General features: G+C 47.0%; 1 protein-coding gene across 2 annotated transcripts in view; it reads right to left on the bottom strand.

Annotated features, from left to right (window-relative positions):
* Window positions 1–209: 209 nt before the first annotated feature.
* LOC8053706 (carcinine transporter) overlaps window positions 210–17,375 on the bottom strand; it is a 49,933-nt gene continuing 32,767 nt past the window's right edge. For both annotated transcript variants that reach the window (XM_029990494.4, XM_042293800.1), the window contains 6 exons: window positions 16,788–16,917; window positions 13,325–13,419; window positions 11,081–11,295; window positions 4,996–5,177; window positions 4,039–4,214; window positions 210–1,835 (listed from right to left, as the gene is read on the bottom strand). In XM_029990494.4, the coding sequence (XP_029846354.3) occupies window positions 1,787–1,835; window positions 4,039–4,214; window positions 4,996–5,177; window positions 11,081–11,295; window positions 13,325–13,419; window positions 16,788–16,917 (847 nt within the window). In that variant the 3' untranslated portion in view covers window positions 210–1,786. The remainder of the gene's footprint in view (window positions 1,836–4,038; window positions 4,215–4,995; window positions 5,178–11,080; window positions 11,296–13,324; window positions 13,420–16,787; window positions 16,918–17,375) is intronic.

The following is a 17,375-nucleotide window of genomic DNA, read 5'->3' on the forward strand; positions in this document are numbered from 1 at the left end:
AATGTTTAACCTGAAATATACTGTGTTCTACACCATCTGTTACTGCTAGCAGGCATATGCTTAGAACAATAACCAAGACTGGAAAAAGGTAGCCATAAAGTACGACACCAAAACAAAGACCTTGAATTTCTCTATACACAAACAATCCCGAATGTACTAAAAAAATAGTGGTTGTTTCTCGTTACATCGTTGAATAAAACTGCAGCAGGTTGGCAAAAAGCATCATTTTTAATTTGTAAAAGTCAGTGCAAAACTACAGCTCAATACAACTGCAAAATTCAGAGGCCATTCATGGTCCCTAGAATGTTGATTCGATGGCCTACAATCAAACAAAAATACTTGTTGCCTTCAAAGAGATCTGCAGTCATTGGCAGAAAACTAGCCAAATATGACAAACAAACAAAATTGTTCTGAGGATTTACATGCGTTTCCCAACACTAATGAGCAGATCTTATTAAAATCTCACAACTCAGAAAAATAATAAAAAAAATAGAAGTTAGATTTGTAGAAGTACATTTGGAAGCCATAGTTTACATGAAATATAAATGAAGTTAAGACATATTATAGTAGTATAGGCAATATGTCCTTAAATGAGTGTTTAATAGGATCCAGAGCTTTGGTATGAAGTAAGAGAGCTGCTTATAACTGGGTTCCTCTATATATAAGTTATCATGAAATCAAACACTTAAACACTCACTAGGGGAGCATTAAAGGTATGGGTCAAAAAGCAACCACAACATGACTAAGAGAGAAACTGACGAATTAACAATGTGCCTATGCTTGCATGACCAATCCTTGGAGGTGCAGGAAATGCTTGTTGCCAAAGTGGCTCTCAAAGAACAAAACAATCTATTACACCGGCCATCACAGACCATCTCCAGCGTTAGAATACTAAATTGTGATCCTGTTAAGAGAACAGCCCATCAAGAAGTGCCTATGCCTCGCTGGTAAAGGGAAAATTTTCAACCTAACAATGAAACAATACACGCTTTAACTACAAGAAAAAAACACCGGCAAAGATATGTGGTCTATGCTTTAAACTATGCACACAACTCTTGAGCAGTGTCTCCCGACTCTGCAATGAACCACCTAATATAAATTTATAAATAACAATCTCACATTTTGAATAAAAACCTCCAGTGCTTTGCTGGGAAGCAAAGACCCGGAAGAAACAAACCCCAGAAGAACCGACACAACATCAAGCATCCAACGCCATTGTCCACAACCGTTTTTCCAATTGAGGCCTCTGCAACCGACACCCAGAAACATGCCAAATAATGGAGGGCGAGATGGTTGAGGGACAAGGTCACACAACCAAGTGCTGGGCTAGACAACAGCAAACATCGACATAAGCTCTTTCGGTCACACCGTGGTGTAAGGCAGGTTGAGTCGATGGCTATGCCACCAGCGAACAAGTAAGACAACAAAACAGAACAATGACAAGTGCAACACCTAGACTGTTCTCGTACCCGACAGTAACATCTACACCAAAGCAGAAATGCAGCAACCGAATGATGTCACACACTGTGGCCACAGCTTGAAAGAGATGAATTACTAAGAGCATACTGTCTTATTGTGTCTCAAGTGTCCGTCGTTGATATGTACGAGTATATTGCGACATATTCATTGCCAGCGGTTTGTTTCACACAGAGGAAATGCGTTCCCTCTTTTAAGGTTGATAAAATAAAATAAATTAGTTCCCGTGGAGAAACCAAAATATGTGAGGAAGACAACCCCTCTCCCCATCTGTAGGTTGTGTCGCACGACAGGTTTGTTCCCCAACCGCTTAGCAGGAAGCCACGGGGACAGCAGCAGCCTTGTTCTGCCTGTTTTCCCTAAAGAAGAACAAAAACGGGAATATTTTTCAATGTCTTTGAGGCTCTTTCAAGCAGCACTATAGTCGGTGACAGGTCAAGAACGAAGTGGAGGCGCCTCCCACCCCTTTCCACTTCAGCAGAGCGAACGCTGGAGGGGAGGCGACCTCCTCTCCACCGTTCGGAAAGGGGTGGGAGGTGCCTCCACTTCGTTCTTGACCTGTCACCGACTATAGGCAACTACCATTCTTTCTGGACTATAGTCTACCATACTTTCCGGACTATAGTTTACAGTATTTTCTGGGCTATAGTCTGTGGACTATATCGTAATATCTCGAGAGATGCCCCACCCCCAAAAGATAACCCACACCTATTTTTAGCATGAATTGCTGTTTTCTCAGAAACAGCAAAAGATAGTCCACTGTAATTGCAGGGCCCTGGCCAATGGTGGCCTCGACAAAAATGGTGTTACTTGGCCACGAGGGGTGATAAGCTAACAATGCTGAGTGGGAAGGACAGTCGTCTTGGGTTCATCGTCCCTCTCAGCAATCACAAGTTTCGCAAGTCACAGAATCTAAAACTAGTAGCATTTTTTCAACTTTCCTTGATCGCAGGCCGAAAGTTAGCTTGCTCATCATTTTCACTCGATTTGCCTTCGATTTTAGGTGGGCCATCTTTCGGGATGCTATGGTACATTTTTAAAACTAAAATTTTACGTGCTGCAAACTATCTACAGGTGCGGATGAAACAAACATTTGTTTTTTGAAGCCGATTCAGTGTGATGAGACATGAGAGATTTTGTGAAGGACTGAAGGACAGACTATGTTAATGATTTCTGTATTTGAACGCTTTCACAGCCTGTAAACGTGTCTGCCTCTCCGCCAGTTTCCTTGCTAAGCTGGCCGCGCGACAATCAGATGCAGACGCGCTTGCGCCAATCTGCCTGGGAGGCGTCCACCATTAAATTGCAAATGCTCTCCACGGTTGGAGTTCCCTACTCTCTTAAATCTAGGCCCTCCGTCGTTCCTTTTGCTCCATTGGTATGTTGTCGCTAGCTCTCCAAACGCCCTTATTAGCATACCACGACGGCTTCTCCGCGTGCGATGCGGAAAAGCTACTTCCCAGATAAAGAGCGGGGAGCAGACGGCGATGCAGAGGCTGCCACCCACGGCCTTTGCGGCACGTCTGCGGCCCACTCAAGATGGCTGCTTGGCCGCGGCCGCGAAGTGCAGCGATCTGCGACTTGGTAAACTTCAATTACAAACCCGATTATTGTTTGAATTACCACAAAACGTGTCTTCGCTGTATCCACAGGAGTCACTGAATTTCCTTCGCTAAAAACATACAAATACACTGAGAAAGTGCAATGGGGAATAGGAACTTGTGATCGCTTCGCTATAGCCAATATCTCATTATAACAGACTTTGTTATAAACGGGTGCGACTGAAACACTTTAAAATCTAGAACACTAGTGTTCTCCCGTCGTGAGCTGACTCGAGAAGGCTAAAACGTAAACAAGTGAACTGGCCTTAAAAGGGCACTCAAGTGAGTTCTGAGATTCTCTATTTATGGGGATAACTCAATCTACGGGCTCCAAGCGTCTTAAAAGAACCCGAAATTACACTCGTGGGCGGTGGATTTTCCTGTTAAAAGCCTAATCAAAGATCATGACATGTCCCGCTTTCTGCACCTTGGAGCAGACCGGGGGACACCGTTGGACGGCGTCTTCGAACAATAATTGCTGCGTTACATCTCCTATACCCAAGGATTTGACGTTTCTGTTAAAACATAATGCACAACGCGCCTAAAAGAGCAATTAAAGTAATGTTTGAAATAACTATTTTCGTTGGTAAAATTTTATGCAGGTGGTGGGGACCCGAGGATGACTGCCCAAACGCCCGACCACCTGCCCCGCCCCTCCCCTCCCCTCCCCGTACCATACCGTCCCGTTCCGTCCCGTCCCTTCCCTTCCCGTCCTGTCCCGTCCTGTCCCGTCCCGCCCCCTTTCCCCCACAAGACGAAATAGTGCCCGTGTATTTCTATTGCTGCGAGTTTACTAGGATGTCTTTCAATCAAGAATTGGTCATTTTTATTAGCTAAAGCCCAACAATACCCTATCAAAAACAAGCTTCTACAAAAAAGCACTTGAGTGCCTCCTTTAAGGTGAAACGAAGGACGGTGCCCAGCGAGGCGACCTCCAAAGCGAAGCGGGCGCACGGCTCACCTGTCTGCAAGGCAGGGGCAGTCGAGGAGGCGCTGCCCGGCCCCGAAGCTCTCTCCATCCTGCAGCGACTGGGGCATGGGCTGGCCCTTGGTCTCTGGCAGGAACACGGACAGCACGCTCAGCACCAGAGACATCAGGCCCGTGATGAGCATAGGGTACGTCGGGTTCACACGGGACTGCAGGCGAGGAAAAAAAAAAAAGCCCGATGTCTCGTTGCTTCTTGCGAGCGAACTGCAACGACAGCAAGGGTGCTGCACGTCCTGCCACAAACACTTACTCTGCCGCATCTAAACTGAGCAGACTTGTGTCCCGCTAAGTTTAGTGAATGGTGTTCACACGACACTGCAATGTCGCGGAACTGCGACGGCCAATGACATAGGTCGCCGTGAGATTGCCGGCTTAAATGTACCGTCGAAAGTAACAGAGGAGTGAGAACGCTCGATGGGGCTTTTAACAAGCGGCACTCGCTGTCGGTACGACGTGCAACGAGGACAGAGGAATTCTGAACAGTTCTGTTCTTCGTCCACGCCACCCTTCCTTTGGGGCACTGAATCGTTTTCTCTGAAATGCGGTTGCACCAACTAGATTACTTTATCTGTATACAGTTCCTACACCACTGCACAGCCCTTATTCCTATTCAGTGGAGGGGGAGGGGAGTGAGGAAAGCAATAGTGCACCGTTTCTGTGGTAACCCTCCATGGGCTACACAGGCCCCGGGAGGTTCTCATAGAGAGCTACTGCCTCAAAGCAAGATAAACAACTACAATTACGAAAATAACTAGAAGGGATGCAGAAATTATATTTTTTTATTAGGTTTCCTGAAGGGCAGCAGAGAGGAAGTGGCACGTTCAACTACATATCAATTAGGTAAGTCGACTTCTCACTCAAACCTCAGAGCCTAACTGCCAGAGAGATGCATTGCGTCTTGTGGAGCAGAGAAGACTCTGCCAGACTCACCAGGTAGACAATGGAGGGGCTCACGTAGAGGCTGAGGGTGCCCGCAAAGCGGAGGAAGGCCAGGCCCCTGCCCCGGAGCACTGTGGGGTATACTTCGGCCGAGTACTGCATGATGGTGTCATACTCAGCAGTCAGGCACACCCGCATCAGCAGGCTCAGCACCAGGATGCTCACGTGGGACCCTGGAAGAGTTGCCACCGCGTCCGCGACGTCGCCGAAAAGTTTGGAGACACGAAAACAAAGAGAACTAGAGGTTATTTAATACCGGTACTGGTGTTCATACTTTCAGGGATGCATGCTTTTTTTTTTCCATTCCATAGACGGTGGGTTCTTAAACAGTGTTCCAAGGTAGAGTAATCCCTCGTTATAACGAAGTCAAAGGGATGGCAAAAAAATTTGATAAAAGCGGTAATTCGATAAAAATGTGAGAGCCATAAAAAAAGTAACAGTAACCTTGAAAGTACACAGGAACAGTGTGGAAGGCTTTTACAATTATATATTCAATGAAACAAACCTTGCTGATTAACCAGGGTTACTGAGACATGAAAAAAGATGGAAGATCAGTTTGCCAGGCATTTTTGCCAGGCATTAAAAAAGCCTCCTCCAACTGCCTCAAGCACCGCATGAGACTGTCATCGCCACTGCTGCACTCCACCTTGTTGCGAAAAAGATGAAGCATGTTTCCCATTTTTCCAGTCGTGGGTACCTCTCGGGGTTCCTCATCCGACGGCTCTTCGTCTTCGCCCTGGCCACACACAAGGTCCACGATCTCCGCATCCGTGACGGGAGCGACAACCGAGATGTCCGCATCCACAAGCGCAAACGAGTCAAAGTAGTCTTTAGGAGTTTCACCGAGGATCTCGTGCACGGTTCTGTAAAAGTCGTCGCAGACCTTGGTGTCATCTGCTGGCCCATCAAGCACACGCTTACGAGAAAAGCCGTCGACAGCGTCGATGCCGGGATGTTGAATTCTTCTGCAATTTCCAACTTTAGTCAACCACCTTTCTCCACTTCTCGGATCAGCTTGACTTTCTGTTCCAGAGTCAAACTCTTCCGCGCGGGATGCACGGGAAGTTCCCTTCCATCATGCACTTGTACTTGATGGAGAAAATAAACATTATTATTATATTTGGATTTTTTTTCTTTTTCTCACGCAACGAACACACTTTTAATTTTCAGCTCCGCGAGTCTTGAACTGCATCCAACTTGACTAGCCGGCTAGCCACCAAGCCCACCGAGCCAATTTTCTTTTGCCGCCAAACGGCCAGGCCAAGTCAAGCCAAGCCGCTCTCGTAATGGCCGCAATTGCATGGTTGCAGAGGTGATCAACTGTGAAACGGAGCGGTGCACACACCTAGCGAAGAAGCACACACCTAGAGAAAACGGATCACACCATCGTCCGTGATCTGTTTTCGGACAGTGATATCATAGAAGTGGTTAGGCCTAAGAATGGTCGCGCCACTCTCCGTGCTGAGTGAGCTTCGTAGGGTGCTTTTTCTTTGACAAAAGGCATGCCAAAAGCACCCTAAAAAAGGTTTGCAATTTATAGAGCATGGTTATAGAGCATGGTTTCCTGCGCACCCATGGCTGGCCCACGACCAGCCATGGGTACGCCTGTCAGTGGAGATGAGTCAAAGTACCCTGCCATGTCATATTGGCATCTGAAATGACATTTGCACAAAGTGTGTAAATGCAAAAATTTTACCCTGTGTAATGAACACACTCCCCAAATATGTGTAAATTTTTCGGCAAGAAAAGTGTGTTCATCATGCGAGTAAATATGGTACTTCATGCTTTTCATTTCTGCCCGCCTCCTTCTTTCCTATATCATCTTTTTTTTACCTTTCCCTAACTTGGCTCTCCTCACAGCTCACAGTTGAAACAGGAAAGTCTGCCATTCAGTCAAAATCCAGGACCACGAATTTGGCGCTCATGTTGCTAAGTTTGTACACGCCCAATTCAAACGTTTTCCAGCCATTTGTAGGCCGTGCTTACGGTCGTCAACGGGAGGGGGGCAGCAGGGTGCTTCTTTCAAATGCCCGGCTTCCCGTATTCGCTCATCGGCTTTTGCCGTGCCTTAGCTGCACATGCATGCCTGAGGCTCACTGAAGATCCGATTTCGGTCGAGGCGAGAGCATTTTGGCCGCCGATTGGATACGGTGCCACAGCTTGTGCGTAATACACCAATGAGAAGTTGTTGACCCGTTTGAGAATCCAAAAGGGGGAATATTTTGGCGGGAACGTCTTACTGGCGTACAAATGGCGAGAGAGGTCTCGCGACTTCCGACGTGCCCATCCTAAGTGCTCCTCTGTTCGCCGGTCGACTTCAGCTTGCGTACGGCAGCAAAACAATGAGACATTTGTAAACGAAGAGCGGGATGTCAAAGGCTTCCAACGCGAAATAGCAGACAACCACAATTTCAACCTGGTTCCGATCTCACTTTGCCGCAGCGCTCGGTCTGTGGCGGGCGGTCAACGTTTTTCCAGGTTTGTTAGGAGATGACCTATACAATGTTTTCGCCTTTTATTTCCACCTGTGAACGACGTTTCACACTGGACAAACCGCCTTCTTCGTTCGCGTTAGCAGACGGGCTGTCTATGTGCACCATCTTCGCTTGCTCCGCGAGAGGCGATTTAGATCTCGCTTTTGCGTCGACCACAATCAGACCCCAGACGCTGAAGCATTAACCTATTCACACTCAAAGATGACTAATCGCCCCAAAGCCGGCGATTCGCTGGGCAGCATGTATTTCTGTTCTAAGAAACTTTCAGCCTTTCCACTCTCATGAAGGAGGAGGACCAGCAAAGTTGTACTCGATACACTGCCGCGACACGCACGTGCCCGATTCCCGCTTTTTCTTGTCCGACACGCCGCGGATCGTGGATACGTCTCCGGCGAACCCGAGTCGATCATACGCGGCGCACGTGACGCCAGACGGGTTCTCCATGAACTCCCTCGGAACCTTGCTGTCGCACCTGCGAACTGTTTAGCCAGCATGGAGTGCAGTCGTTGCCGGGCCTTGAGCTTGCGCTTGGCCTCCGTGGCACGATCGTCGTCCGTGGCGTTGGCCCGCCGGCGCCCTTTACATCGCTAGTTCTTTTCTCGGCGGCGGCTTTCCAGGCAAGCGATGTGCTCTTTGGCAAGAAAATCTGAAGCGCTGGACGCAGTGGAAGTCGAGGCGACAGCGGCTTTGCGGCGGTTGCGGACCCATTCGCGCTGCTGCGTATGTCGCCGCTCCTTACGCAGCCTGTCTCCTTTCCCCGAAAGGGAGCACAATTGACCCATCGCGAGTCCAAACCGAAACTAATAAGAGCATAGGAGCATAGGAAACAGCGCGCAAAACAGACAAAGATGAAGAAACAAACGTGACGAGCGCTGCGCTCGTTACGTGTGCTTCTTCTTCGTCGTTGTCCGTTTTCGCGCTGTTTCCTACGATGATTTCCCACCAACGTGCCCAACTATCCAATCTCCTATGACAGCTAGAAAGGTTGCCGCCATCTACTAGCGACGGCGGAAACCATACTGGTTGTGTGCTTGCCGTTGTCGCTTATAGATGGCGGTAGCTGTCCAGGTAGGTTTGTGTCGACATTCCGGAGACAATCCTGGGGAACCTAGCCCTTAACAGCTCCGCTGTAAAAGCCGTTCATAGATGGCGTGCTATCGGACTTGGTATACAGCAGAGCCATATACGGGGAGAGTTTGGTCAGTCTATGATCTCGCCGCCGAAACGCTCTCCTCCCGAGTGAGCCAATCAGCACGCGGTGCAGAGCGAGAGGCATGAGCGCATGCGTGTGAACTCCCGGCTGCTCCCAGCTGAGTGGGGAGGGCCGCCATCTTCGATCATTCTCCCGGCGGAATGCGTGGGATCGACATCTAAATCTCGATTATTGCCTTTTATGTCCCTGGCTCTGGCAAGAAAATGACATTTCGTTATTCCTCGGTGGGTTAAAAAGCTAATAAGTGAAGATTTTTCGGCATATGGCCACAAACTTTTAATCAGGCGAAAAAGAAGTCGGCCCGTAGCAGACGACGCGTAGCCTCAGCAGTGCTCTTCTCCGACCAGTCTCCGACAGCGTTGCTAAAAAATGGCGGTCGTCTCTTCTCTGCTCCCTTCTTTCTCTGTCGCTCCTTCGGCGCTCTCCTCCCTTTCATTTACTTTTCTCCTCTCCGGCGCCTTCGTCGCCACACCCACTGGCCAAACTCTCCCAATATACGGCTCTGGTGTACAGTAGTCAGATACAGTAAAAGCTGGTTAATTCAATCCGCAAGGAGAAGCCGCCTCAGTTTGAATTAACGAAAGTTCAAACAAATAAAAGTGATGTAACAGCCTTTCCTTCTCCCAACACAGCACGGAAAACAAAGTCTAAACGCTCGCGGAATCGGTGCAGCCACCCATCTGAAGCAGCAAAGTCGTCATAATCCAGCTGCTGGGCGAAGTCTGCTGCCTCGTCAGTATGGCAGGGCCGCTCAGTGGAATATCCTGTGCACGCATGTCCTTAATCCAAAGCAGAAGCGCTTTCTCGAGGTCCGGATACCTTGCGGGCTGCATCCTCTTCATTTCGTTGGCAACTTCTGCCACCAAAGAGTCTTCAAAAGCCCTCTTATTCTTTATGTAAGTAGATAACATGCTTTTCGGTATTGCACACTTCTTTGCAATTTCTTGCTTAGACAAAAGTCCGGCATCCACTTCCTACAGGATGTCACACTTCTCTTGCAACCTTTTGGCATGGTATTTGCCGTAGGCACATGCCATCTTCAAGTCGCAGCTCTAGGTCCGGCGCCACACCCCCGATGTCCGCCGAAACAAACTTTAGCCGAGGCTTAACAACACCACAAAGAATCGCGACGGCCGGTACCCCCAAAGCAGAAAACAAACGAGACGCCCGACGGGGACCGCCGAGACTAGGGTGCTTGCATGTTTCCGCCAAGACAGATGTGTGTGTGAGTGTGTGTGTAGGCATTGTAAAAGAGGGGGGAGGGGAGAGGGGGAGGGGAGGAGAGCGCCAATTGTGTGTGCGCACCGGAGATTTTCAAAGTCACCGAGATTGACCGATAGGCGCAGGCAAGGAGTCTCTCAGGTCACGTGCACGCAGCCACGTAGAACTGAGAGGAAGCAGCCGTCGCTGCCTTCTGGCACTTCTGGCCGCCTTCGCGCCAGTTAGGTTTTTCCTGATTTTGCCTTCTCTCGCCGTTCTCTCCGTTTCGGAGGCGACGCAGCCTCGTGTGTACGCAGCGGGTGCGTTTCTCTGGCCGTGTGCCAGGTGCAAAGCCGCCGGTGCGGTGGCGTGTAGTTCGAATTATCCGTGGCAAAACCTACTCGCATTCGAATTAACGGGCTTTTTTATACATAGACTTCTTTGGAGCTTGGCCGAACCAAGTCGTACAGTTCGTATTATTCATAAATTGGAAGCATTGAAGTTTGAATTAACGAGCTTTCACTGTACACTGCCTACAAATGGCAAGAGTCGTTTTGTTTGCTGCGTTTGTTTGAGCTTGTTCTTTTGTGCGTCGTCTTTCCCGCTCTATCGCTGTTTGCTTGAAGATGGCAGTATTGAGTAGTCGACGTGGCCTTTCCGACGACGAAATCATACATAATCTCATCGACAGCGATGATGACGGGACGTCTGGTGAGGATGGTGACTTTTCGGAGCCTTCTGTCAACGACGGGAGCGATTCCAACAGCAGTTCTGAGTCAGAATCACGACAAGATAGCCTTGGTTGTGCAGTGCCTAAGCGACCGAGGATGGAGTGCTTCAATATCTTTCATACAAGGAAGAATCTGTGAGTGCCTAGTGATTTTTAGACTCGAACAAACCACTTAAGCATGTAAAGAAACATGTTTGCTTGTTTACTGTGCTGAGTTTTACCGTAAAAGCTTATGATCCAAACAAAAGTCACGCCTAAGGTGGCCATATTTTAGGGAGAAAACTGTGTGGTACAAACGGTCCGGTAGTGTGCGATGCGCAGTAGTCAATAGGTTAATGTGGAAGCATTAGGGAAGGTAGGACACGAGGCGGGACAACCGAGTCACCGCTCTGCTCTTCTCATCCCTTCAGCAACGAGACAAATCTCTGGGAAACGCACCGTTGCGGAAGAGGATGGCAACCACCCCGACGATTCCGGCCACGCCAGTGACTATGATCATGGGCCAGCGTCGGCCCAACGTGTCCAGACCAAACAGGACCAGCAGCAGTCCGGGAAGCTCCACCAGGGAGCCAAGGGTATACGAGAGGTACACGTTGGTCCCCAGGAAGGAGGTGTTGTACACGTTGGTGTGGTAGCAGCAGTAAGTGATGAACCTAGGAGAAGAAACAACACCAATTCGTTTGGTCCCCACGTGAGGAAAAACTTCAAACGACCGCACAAAGCGTGCTGCGATTGATAATGGCGGCAGCTGTTGCACGATGTGCTCAAGGAGATTTGCTTTCGCTTCGCTTCAGAGAGTGAATTTTGAGTGGTTTGGCCATGTCTTCAGGGAGGGGGGAGGGGGGGGGGGGGGGAATGACAAAGTGCTGCCTGGGGCCGCACGTTCATTGTAGATGTACCAGACAATTTCCCAAAACCTCGAAGCAGCAGCAGCGGGGAATGTGGTAGGAGAGAGAGTGGAAATGGTAGCGCATCTTGTCAAAAAAGGTGCAGTTGCCCCAAGGACCATCGGACTACAGGCACGCAAAGAACAAATTGTTTGGGTCGCATGTCAGCCAGCTTCAAACTACCCGACAGGAACCGTCTTTCATCGCCAACCACAAGCTCGTCACTTCACTTGTAGAGACCGCCAGCATGTAGGGCCACCAGTTTGAGTCGGTATTTTCACCTGCTTCCACCTCCTCTCTATGCATGCGTGTTGATGCTACGCCATTCTTGCCGCCAAATCCTCACGTCCTGTCGTCTCTCTCTAGCTATCCCTCCATTAGGCTATAAGGACGCCCTATGCCACATCAAACCGTCCGCATTAGCTGTTCCAGATGGTGTCCCTCCCATCCTGCTCAAAATGATTCGGCCCAATGTTCTGCCCTCCCTCCTTGCTAAATACCAACATCCTCCGAAGAACTTGGCCCTCTTGGAAAGCTGGCAGCAGTTTTTGGTCACTCTGGTTTTCGAGGGTAAAAGGCAAGTCCTCGAGCGACGTATCCAGTTATTGCCCTGTGTCCGTCACTTCCATCCTTTGTCAGAACTTCGAGCGGATTATCGACAAGCTCCTACTCAACCACTTCGATCGTCTTCAGCTGCTTCCGACTTCACAGCATGGGTTCCGGCACTACCGCTCCCGCAAGACTGCCCTGGCCTCTAGCTGCCATTACATAAGCGACAACATGGACAGTTGTTGTCCCACAGATGTTGTCCGGCTGGACAGCATCTGTGATGGTGATGAAAGCAGACGGCCTTTATGCTGCGGAAGAACACTGCGGCACAGTGATACAAGGTGCTTGCTGAGGCACTTCACGCATGCTCTTCAATGGGCGGAACGCGAGCAAAAAGAGTGAAATAAGGACCCAACGCGGAAGGCTGGTTTTCTCCAGCACCTTATAATTTGACGAGCCTTACAATAAAAGTTGTCTTTTTTAAAGATTGAGAATAGACGTTTTAATTTTGGTTTGAGTTTCCTCGTGTATATGTCAATAAGAGATGTCTACTTCACACTAGCCTTTAGTTATATCCATTTATTAAATCATTCTTATATTTAACCTATAACTTTCCTCTCTCACCACGAACGGGGTCCTCCATCATCTCCGCCAATCTACAAGGGGTCCGCAAAACATCAGTGGTTGAGAACCACTGGTCCGAAGTATCAAACTGCCAAAAGGGGAAGGACGCAAAAATTTCCATAGCAACTAGCGTGGACGCTGTGGAGTGGCAGCATGGCATAAGTCCCTGTCACAGTGTCTGCGCAAGTTGTAATGAAAACTGCCGTGCAGTGCCTGTTTTCATTGCTCATATGTTTCCTGTTTAGTAATTCACAATAGACAACTTCATGGCCTGATGAACAAACATAATTTTGTTTTGAGTTGTCACGTGCCGTCTAAACAGACCACAATGAACAACGTTTTTTTAGAGATAAACTTATGTTATACATTTCACAAATGTTTCATGTGTGGCATACCTGCTTATGACCAGTAGGCCTATGCAGAGGAAATCATCAAATATCTGCTTTGTATGTGTAGCCATTCCTAAGGCAAATCATTAGTTTCTCTTGCGTCATTTAGATGCATGTCTGATAATTAAAACAAAATTCGTGGCTTCCTGGAGTTTAAATCAACGAGTCTAGACTTGTCCTTTTGAGTGGGACTGTACTAACCGAGACACCGAACCACTCTGTCAATTACGTACCAGGCACACAGCATCAGGATGGAGTGCTTGCGAATTCTTGGTGTCCTGAACAAGTCCAAGAAGGTCACTTTCTTGCTGGCACCTTTTCTCTTGTTCTAGAATATTTGCACATTAAAGAGGGGTCAATGACTGCAGCAGTGTCATTTAGTAAGGTGAAGGGTTTATTTTGGATCGAATTTAGAATGTCTTTTTCTTTCTTTCTTTTTTTTTTTTGGGGGGGGGGGGGGGGGGGGGGGGGGGAGGGGGTCCTTTCTTATGTAAAGTTTGGTGTTTGTTGCTCTTTGCTTGCATAAAATTTCAAACTCTCAGAAATTAAACATTTAATATGTGTATAGCATTCAAACTCCTCCAGACCTATGAATAATAATTAATCAACATCCCCAAATATGCTCATCAAAAGATAGAAAGGGCCATTTTAGTTAAAAGCAAAAAAAGAGTCCGCAGGATATTGTGTTCACTTCTACAAACCATTGCCTCGTCCCCCTTTCAGTAAGGTGCACAACTCAAAAATGGAACAATGGCACCATCACACACTTAAAGTGGCTTTTACGGTGGTTCAGAAATTTGGTAACATTGACCCATACAGTCAAACCCGCATATATCAAACTCACCAAAAAACAAGAATTAGTTCGATATATTGTGTAATTCGATACAACAGTTTTATTGAATTTGACTCTCAAAAATCCACTTTCTGCTGACATATTACACCATGAAATGATCATGCATCTTCTGCTGCTTTTTCTTCGTTGCTTCTGAGATATCAATATTTTTCTACACCGTTTTGCTCTGCAAGATGGATTTCCCTTAAGGCAGGCGGCTGCATTGGGGGAAAGCCAGCTAGCAGAGCAATCTGGCTTTTTTTTCCTTCTGGGCGGCCGCGTCAACCCAAAGCCTCCTAGAAATACGGCCGTAGCGCTCCGAGGGGTTACGTCACAATGCCGAAGAAGGAATGCCATGGTGCAACTATGAGAGAAAATATTTGGTATCGGAGTGAAAAATGTTTCTTGTCGAGCGGTGCAGTGGTGTTCGTGCGCGTTTCTATGACATCAATTTATGCTTTAAAAGTGCAGTCTTGTCCAATTTATTATATATATAATATAAATGTAATATACAACACGTTACAAAGGTTGAAAGTACCAAATTCTTATTTAGAATTATCCCCGTAACCGCAGGACTACGTGCAGTCCCAACAGCTCCCCACACTTTTCGAATCAACCGGCTGCGATGCGACATCTTCCCTCATATGGGCTCCGATTCTGGTAAATTTACGTTGTGCGTGAGCTGCTGATTGACTGAAAAGGAACGCTGCCACTTTCAGAAGGGAAGGGAACCGAAAAAAAATCCAGTCATCGCCGCAGGGAGCGCAAACGAGCAAGAAATGGGTCGAAAATGTTAAGCCTTTCGTCATGCTGCCGGTGCCTCGTGTGTGGTTCTTTTTAGACTTGCTTACTTCTTTCCGTCGTTTTTCTGTCGTCACCTCAGTCTTGGGTAGTTTTTTTGTTTTCGCTTGATAATACGACATTTACATGAATTCGTGGAACAAGTCCTGCTAGTTTGAGTGACGTGTGTGGCAACCAGTCAAGGATGACACTGGTCGATTATTGATAGACCTCTCTCTTAACAGGGAGACTTCTTGCAGTTTGTGTTCTAATATTTTCGTCACGGATATTGTCGGACGTATGAATACGATCGACAGCTGAGACATAATTTATTTACGGGCTTTCTTGGTCATGTAAGACACAAACCGAGTGCTGCAGTCTTTTTTTTTTTTTTTTAAATCTTGTGATATAATGGAATTTTGTTTTTTGTCGTTATCCGTGTGCTATTGCGTCGACACTTGTAAATATGCGTGGTAATACATATTCTAGTTTTTACTGGAAGGAGAATAACAAGTTTGTGTGATTATTGAAAGTGCATTGTTTGTGCTTGTGTTTATTTATACCAATGTTATTTTATTGCCTTTACCACATTTATAATAGAATCTTAACTGTATTAAGGTAATAGTAATATTGTATACAAAATACAATATTTTGTTCTAAGGCAGCTCGAGCCCATAGGGAGAAGTAAATTAGTTGAATGTAAATAGTAAGTTTAGTACCCCTGCCACACAGAAAAGTTATTATATTTTCATTAAATGATATGGGACTTAATCAGCTCGCGGTCTTCAGTGATTATACGAGCGTCGCAAGCTGATTTGTAGACCCCATAATGTCATTCGATCGAAATTGCATTAATTTTGCCATGTGGCCGGGGTATGATGCAAGAATTCAGTGACTGCACGTGGTAACATCGCTTTCATGATCGTCAGTGACACTTGTCGAGTTGTGTCCGCATTGACTACATCTACCTGATTTTTAACTGTGGTCTGTTTTGCTGTGTTCAATCACTGCGTGTCTCACCATTTTGTCGAAGTATTTCTGTATAAAATATGCATTCCTACAGCAATAATTGCGTGACTCGATGTTTTTGACTAAAAAAACAATTACATTTTTCTATAAACATCCTATGTGCATACCTCATGCCATTTCCTAACAATTATTTAGCGGTGCAATATTTTGCCCATGTAATAAAATGTTTTCTAGACACGTTTCTATGTGCAGCTTTCATTTTATGTGACTAAAAGCGCATTATGACGGACGATCCACACGCGTTGCCTTCACTTCGACGTGTGCCTCCGATGGCCTTCCTTTGCAACATTGCGAGAAGAGCACTACAGCATTATTCCTAGGAGGTGTTAATCAACCGCCCAGAAGAAAAAATAATATTCTCTTTTGCGGGCGGAGCGCGGGGAGGAGCACGCAGCACCCTTTCTCCACTCCCTCCGCAAAGGATTTTTTTTTCCGAGCGGTTGACGCGGCAATTCGGAAAAAAAAAAGTTAGCATGCTCTGCAAGCTGGCCTTCCCCCAATGCAGCCACTCACATTGGGGGAAAGCCAGCTTGCAGAGCAAAGCGGCGCTCTTGGCAGTTCGATATATCGGTAGCGGCTGCTATTTTTGTTCGATGTAACCCTAGTTATTGCTATATATTACGACTGTAACATTACCGTGCACAAAAATTGTTCGATATAAGGGATAATTCCATGTAAATTGGTTCGACATAATCGGGTTTGACTATTACAGAAAGACAGTAAAACACCCTCATTTTTTTTTTTACAAATTGTCCGAGGAGAAGGATTGAAGTGGCCACTCCTTGCGACCAGGTCGACCATTCACTTTACCCAGACTAATGTGAAGTGCTTTTACACTGTTTTTGCCACTTTGATCTTGAGTGCAGGAGCTTGCAAAAAATTCTATTGGGTCATTCCATGTGAAACGTCCCAGACGTTGCGCTCGACCACCTCCGATTTCTAAAAAAAAATTCATGGACTTCGGCCACAATGTCCGTAGCCATACCCTAAAATAGTTTTGACGAAAAAAAATTGGTGCCAGACTCTGGGGAAATAATTAGCAGCATAATGCATACCTCTGCAATCTTCAATTCAATATTTTCAGGGATCTCTTTCTTGTTGAAGTGGGCGACCCTACGAAGATACATGACGGCATCGTCGTGGCGACCACGAGTCAGCAGCCAGCTGGCAGATTCTGGCACAAACCTGAAGCAAGAGGTAGCCATTATTACAGCTTGAGCATTCAGCCCCATCTTGAAACCGTGTCCCACTTAACCAACATCTGACCTTTTTAACTTGGAATGGGAGCTCTTATGGTAAGAGCACCCAAAGAAGGTTAAAAGCTCATGCTCATAAAACGAGCATGAATGGAGACCAGCGACTGAGCTTTTGAGGTGCTGCCTATATCATAAGCAAAAATATATAGAACTCTGGATGATACAATATTTTCCGGACTATACACGCTTAAGGAAACATGTGTTATATCTGTGGCAGTGCTCGTGCCTTGACGTGCAGCGTGCGCGCGAGACTATCGCGTGAACTGACTGACTGCCTACCCGAGCGACAGCATGCAGCCGTGTTCTAACTGGGCTGATTTCTGTAACCCGTTTTTCTTGTAAATACACCACATTTATTGGCGATGAGGATGGGATTGAGCGTAGCCT

This window comes from Ixodes scapularis, unplaced genomic scaffold (genome assembly GCF_016920785.2).
Source record: "Ixodes scapularis isolate PalLabHiFi unplaced genomic scaffold, ASM1692078v2 PGA_scaffold5__190_contigs__length_132052651, whole genome shotgun sequence".
NCBI classification, from domain to species: Eukaryota; Metazoa; Arthropoda; class Arachnida; order Ixodida; family Ixodidae; genus Ixodes; species Ixodes scapularis.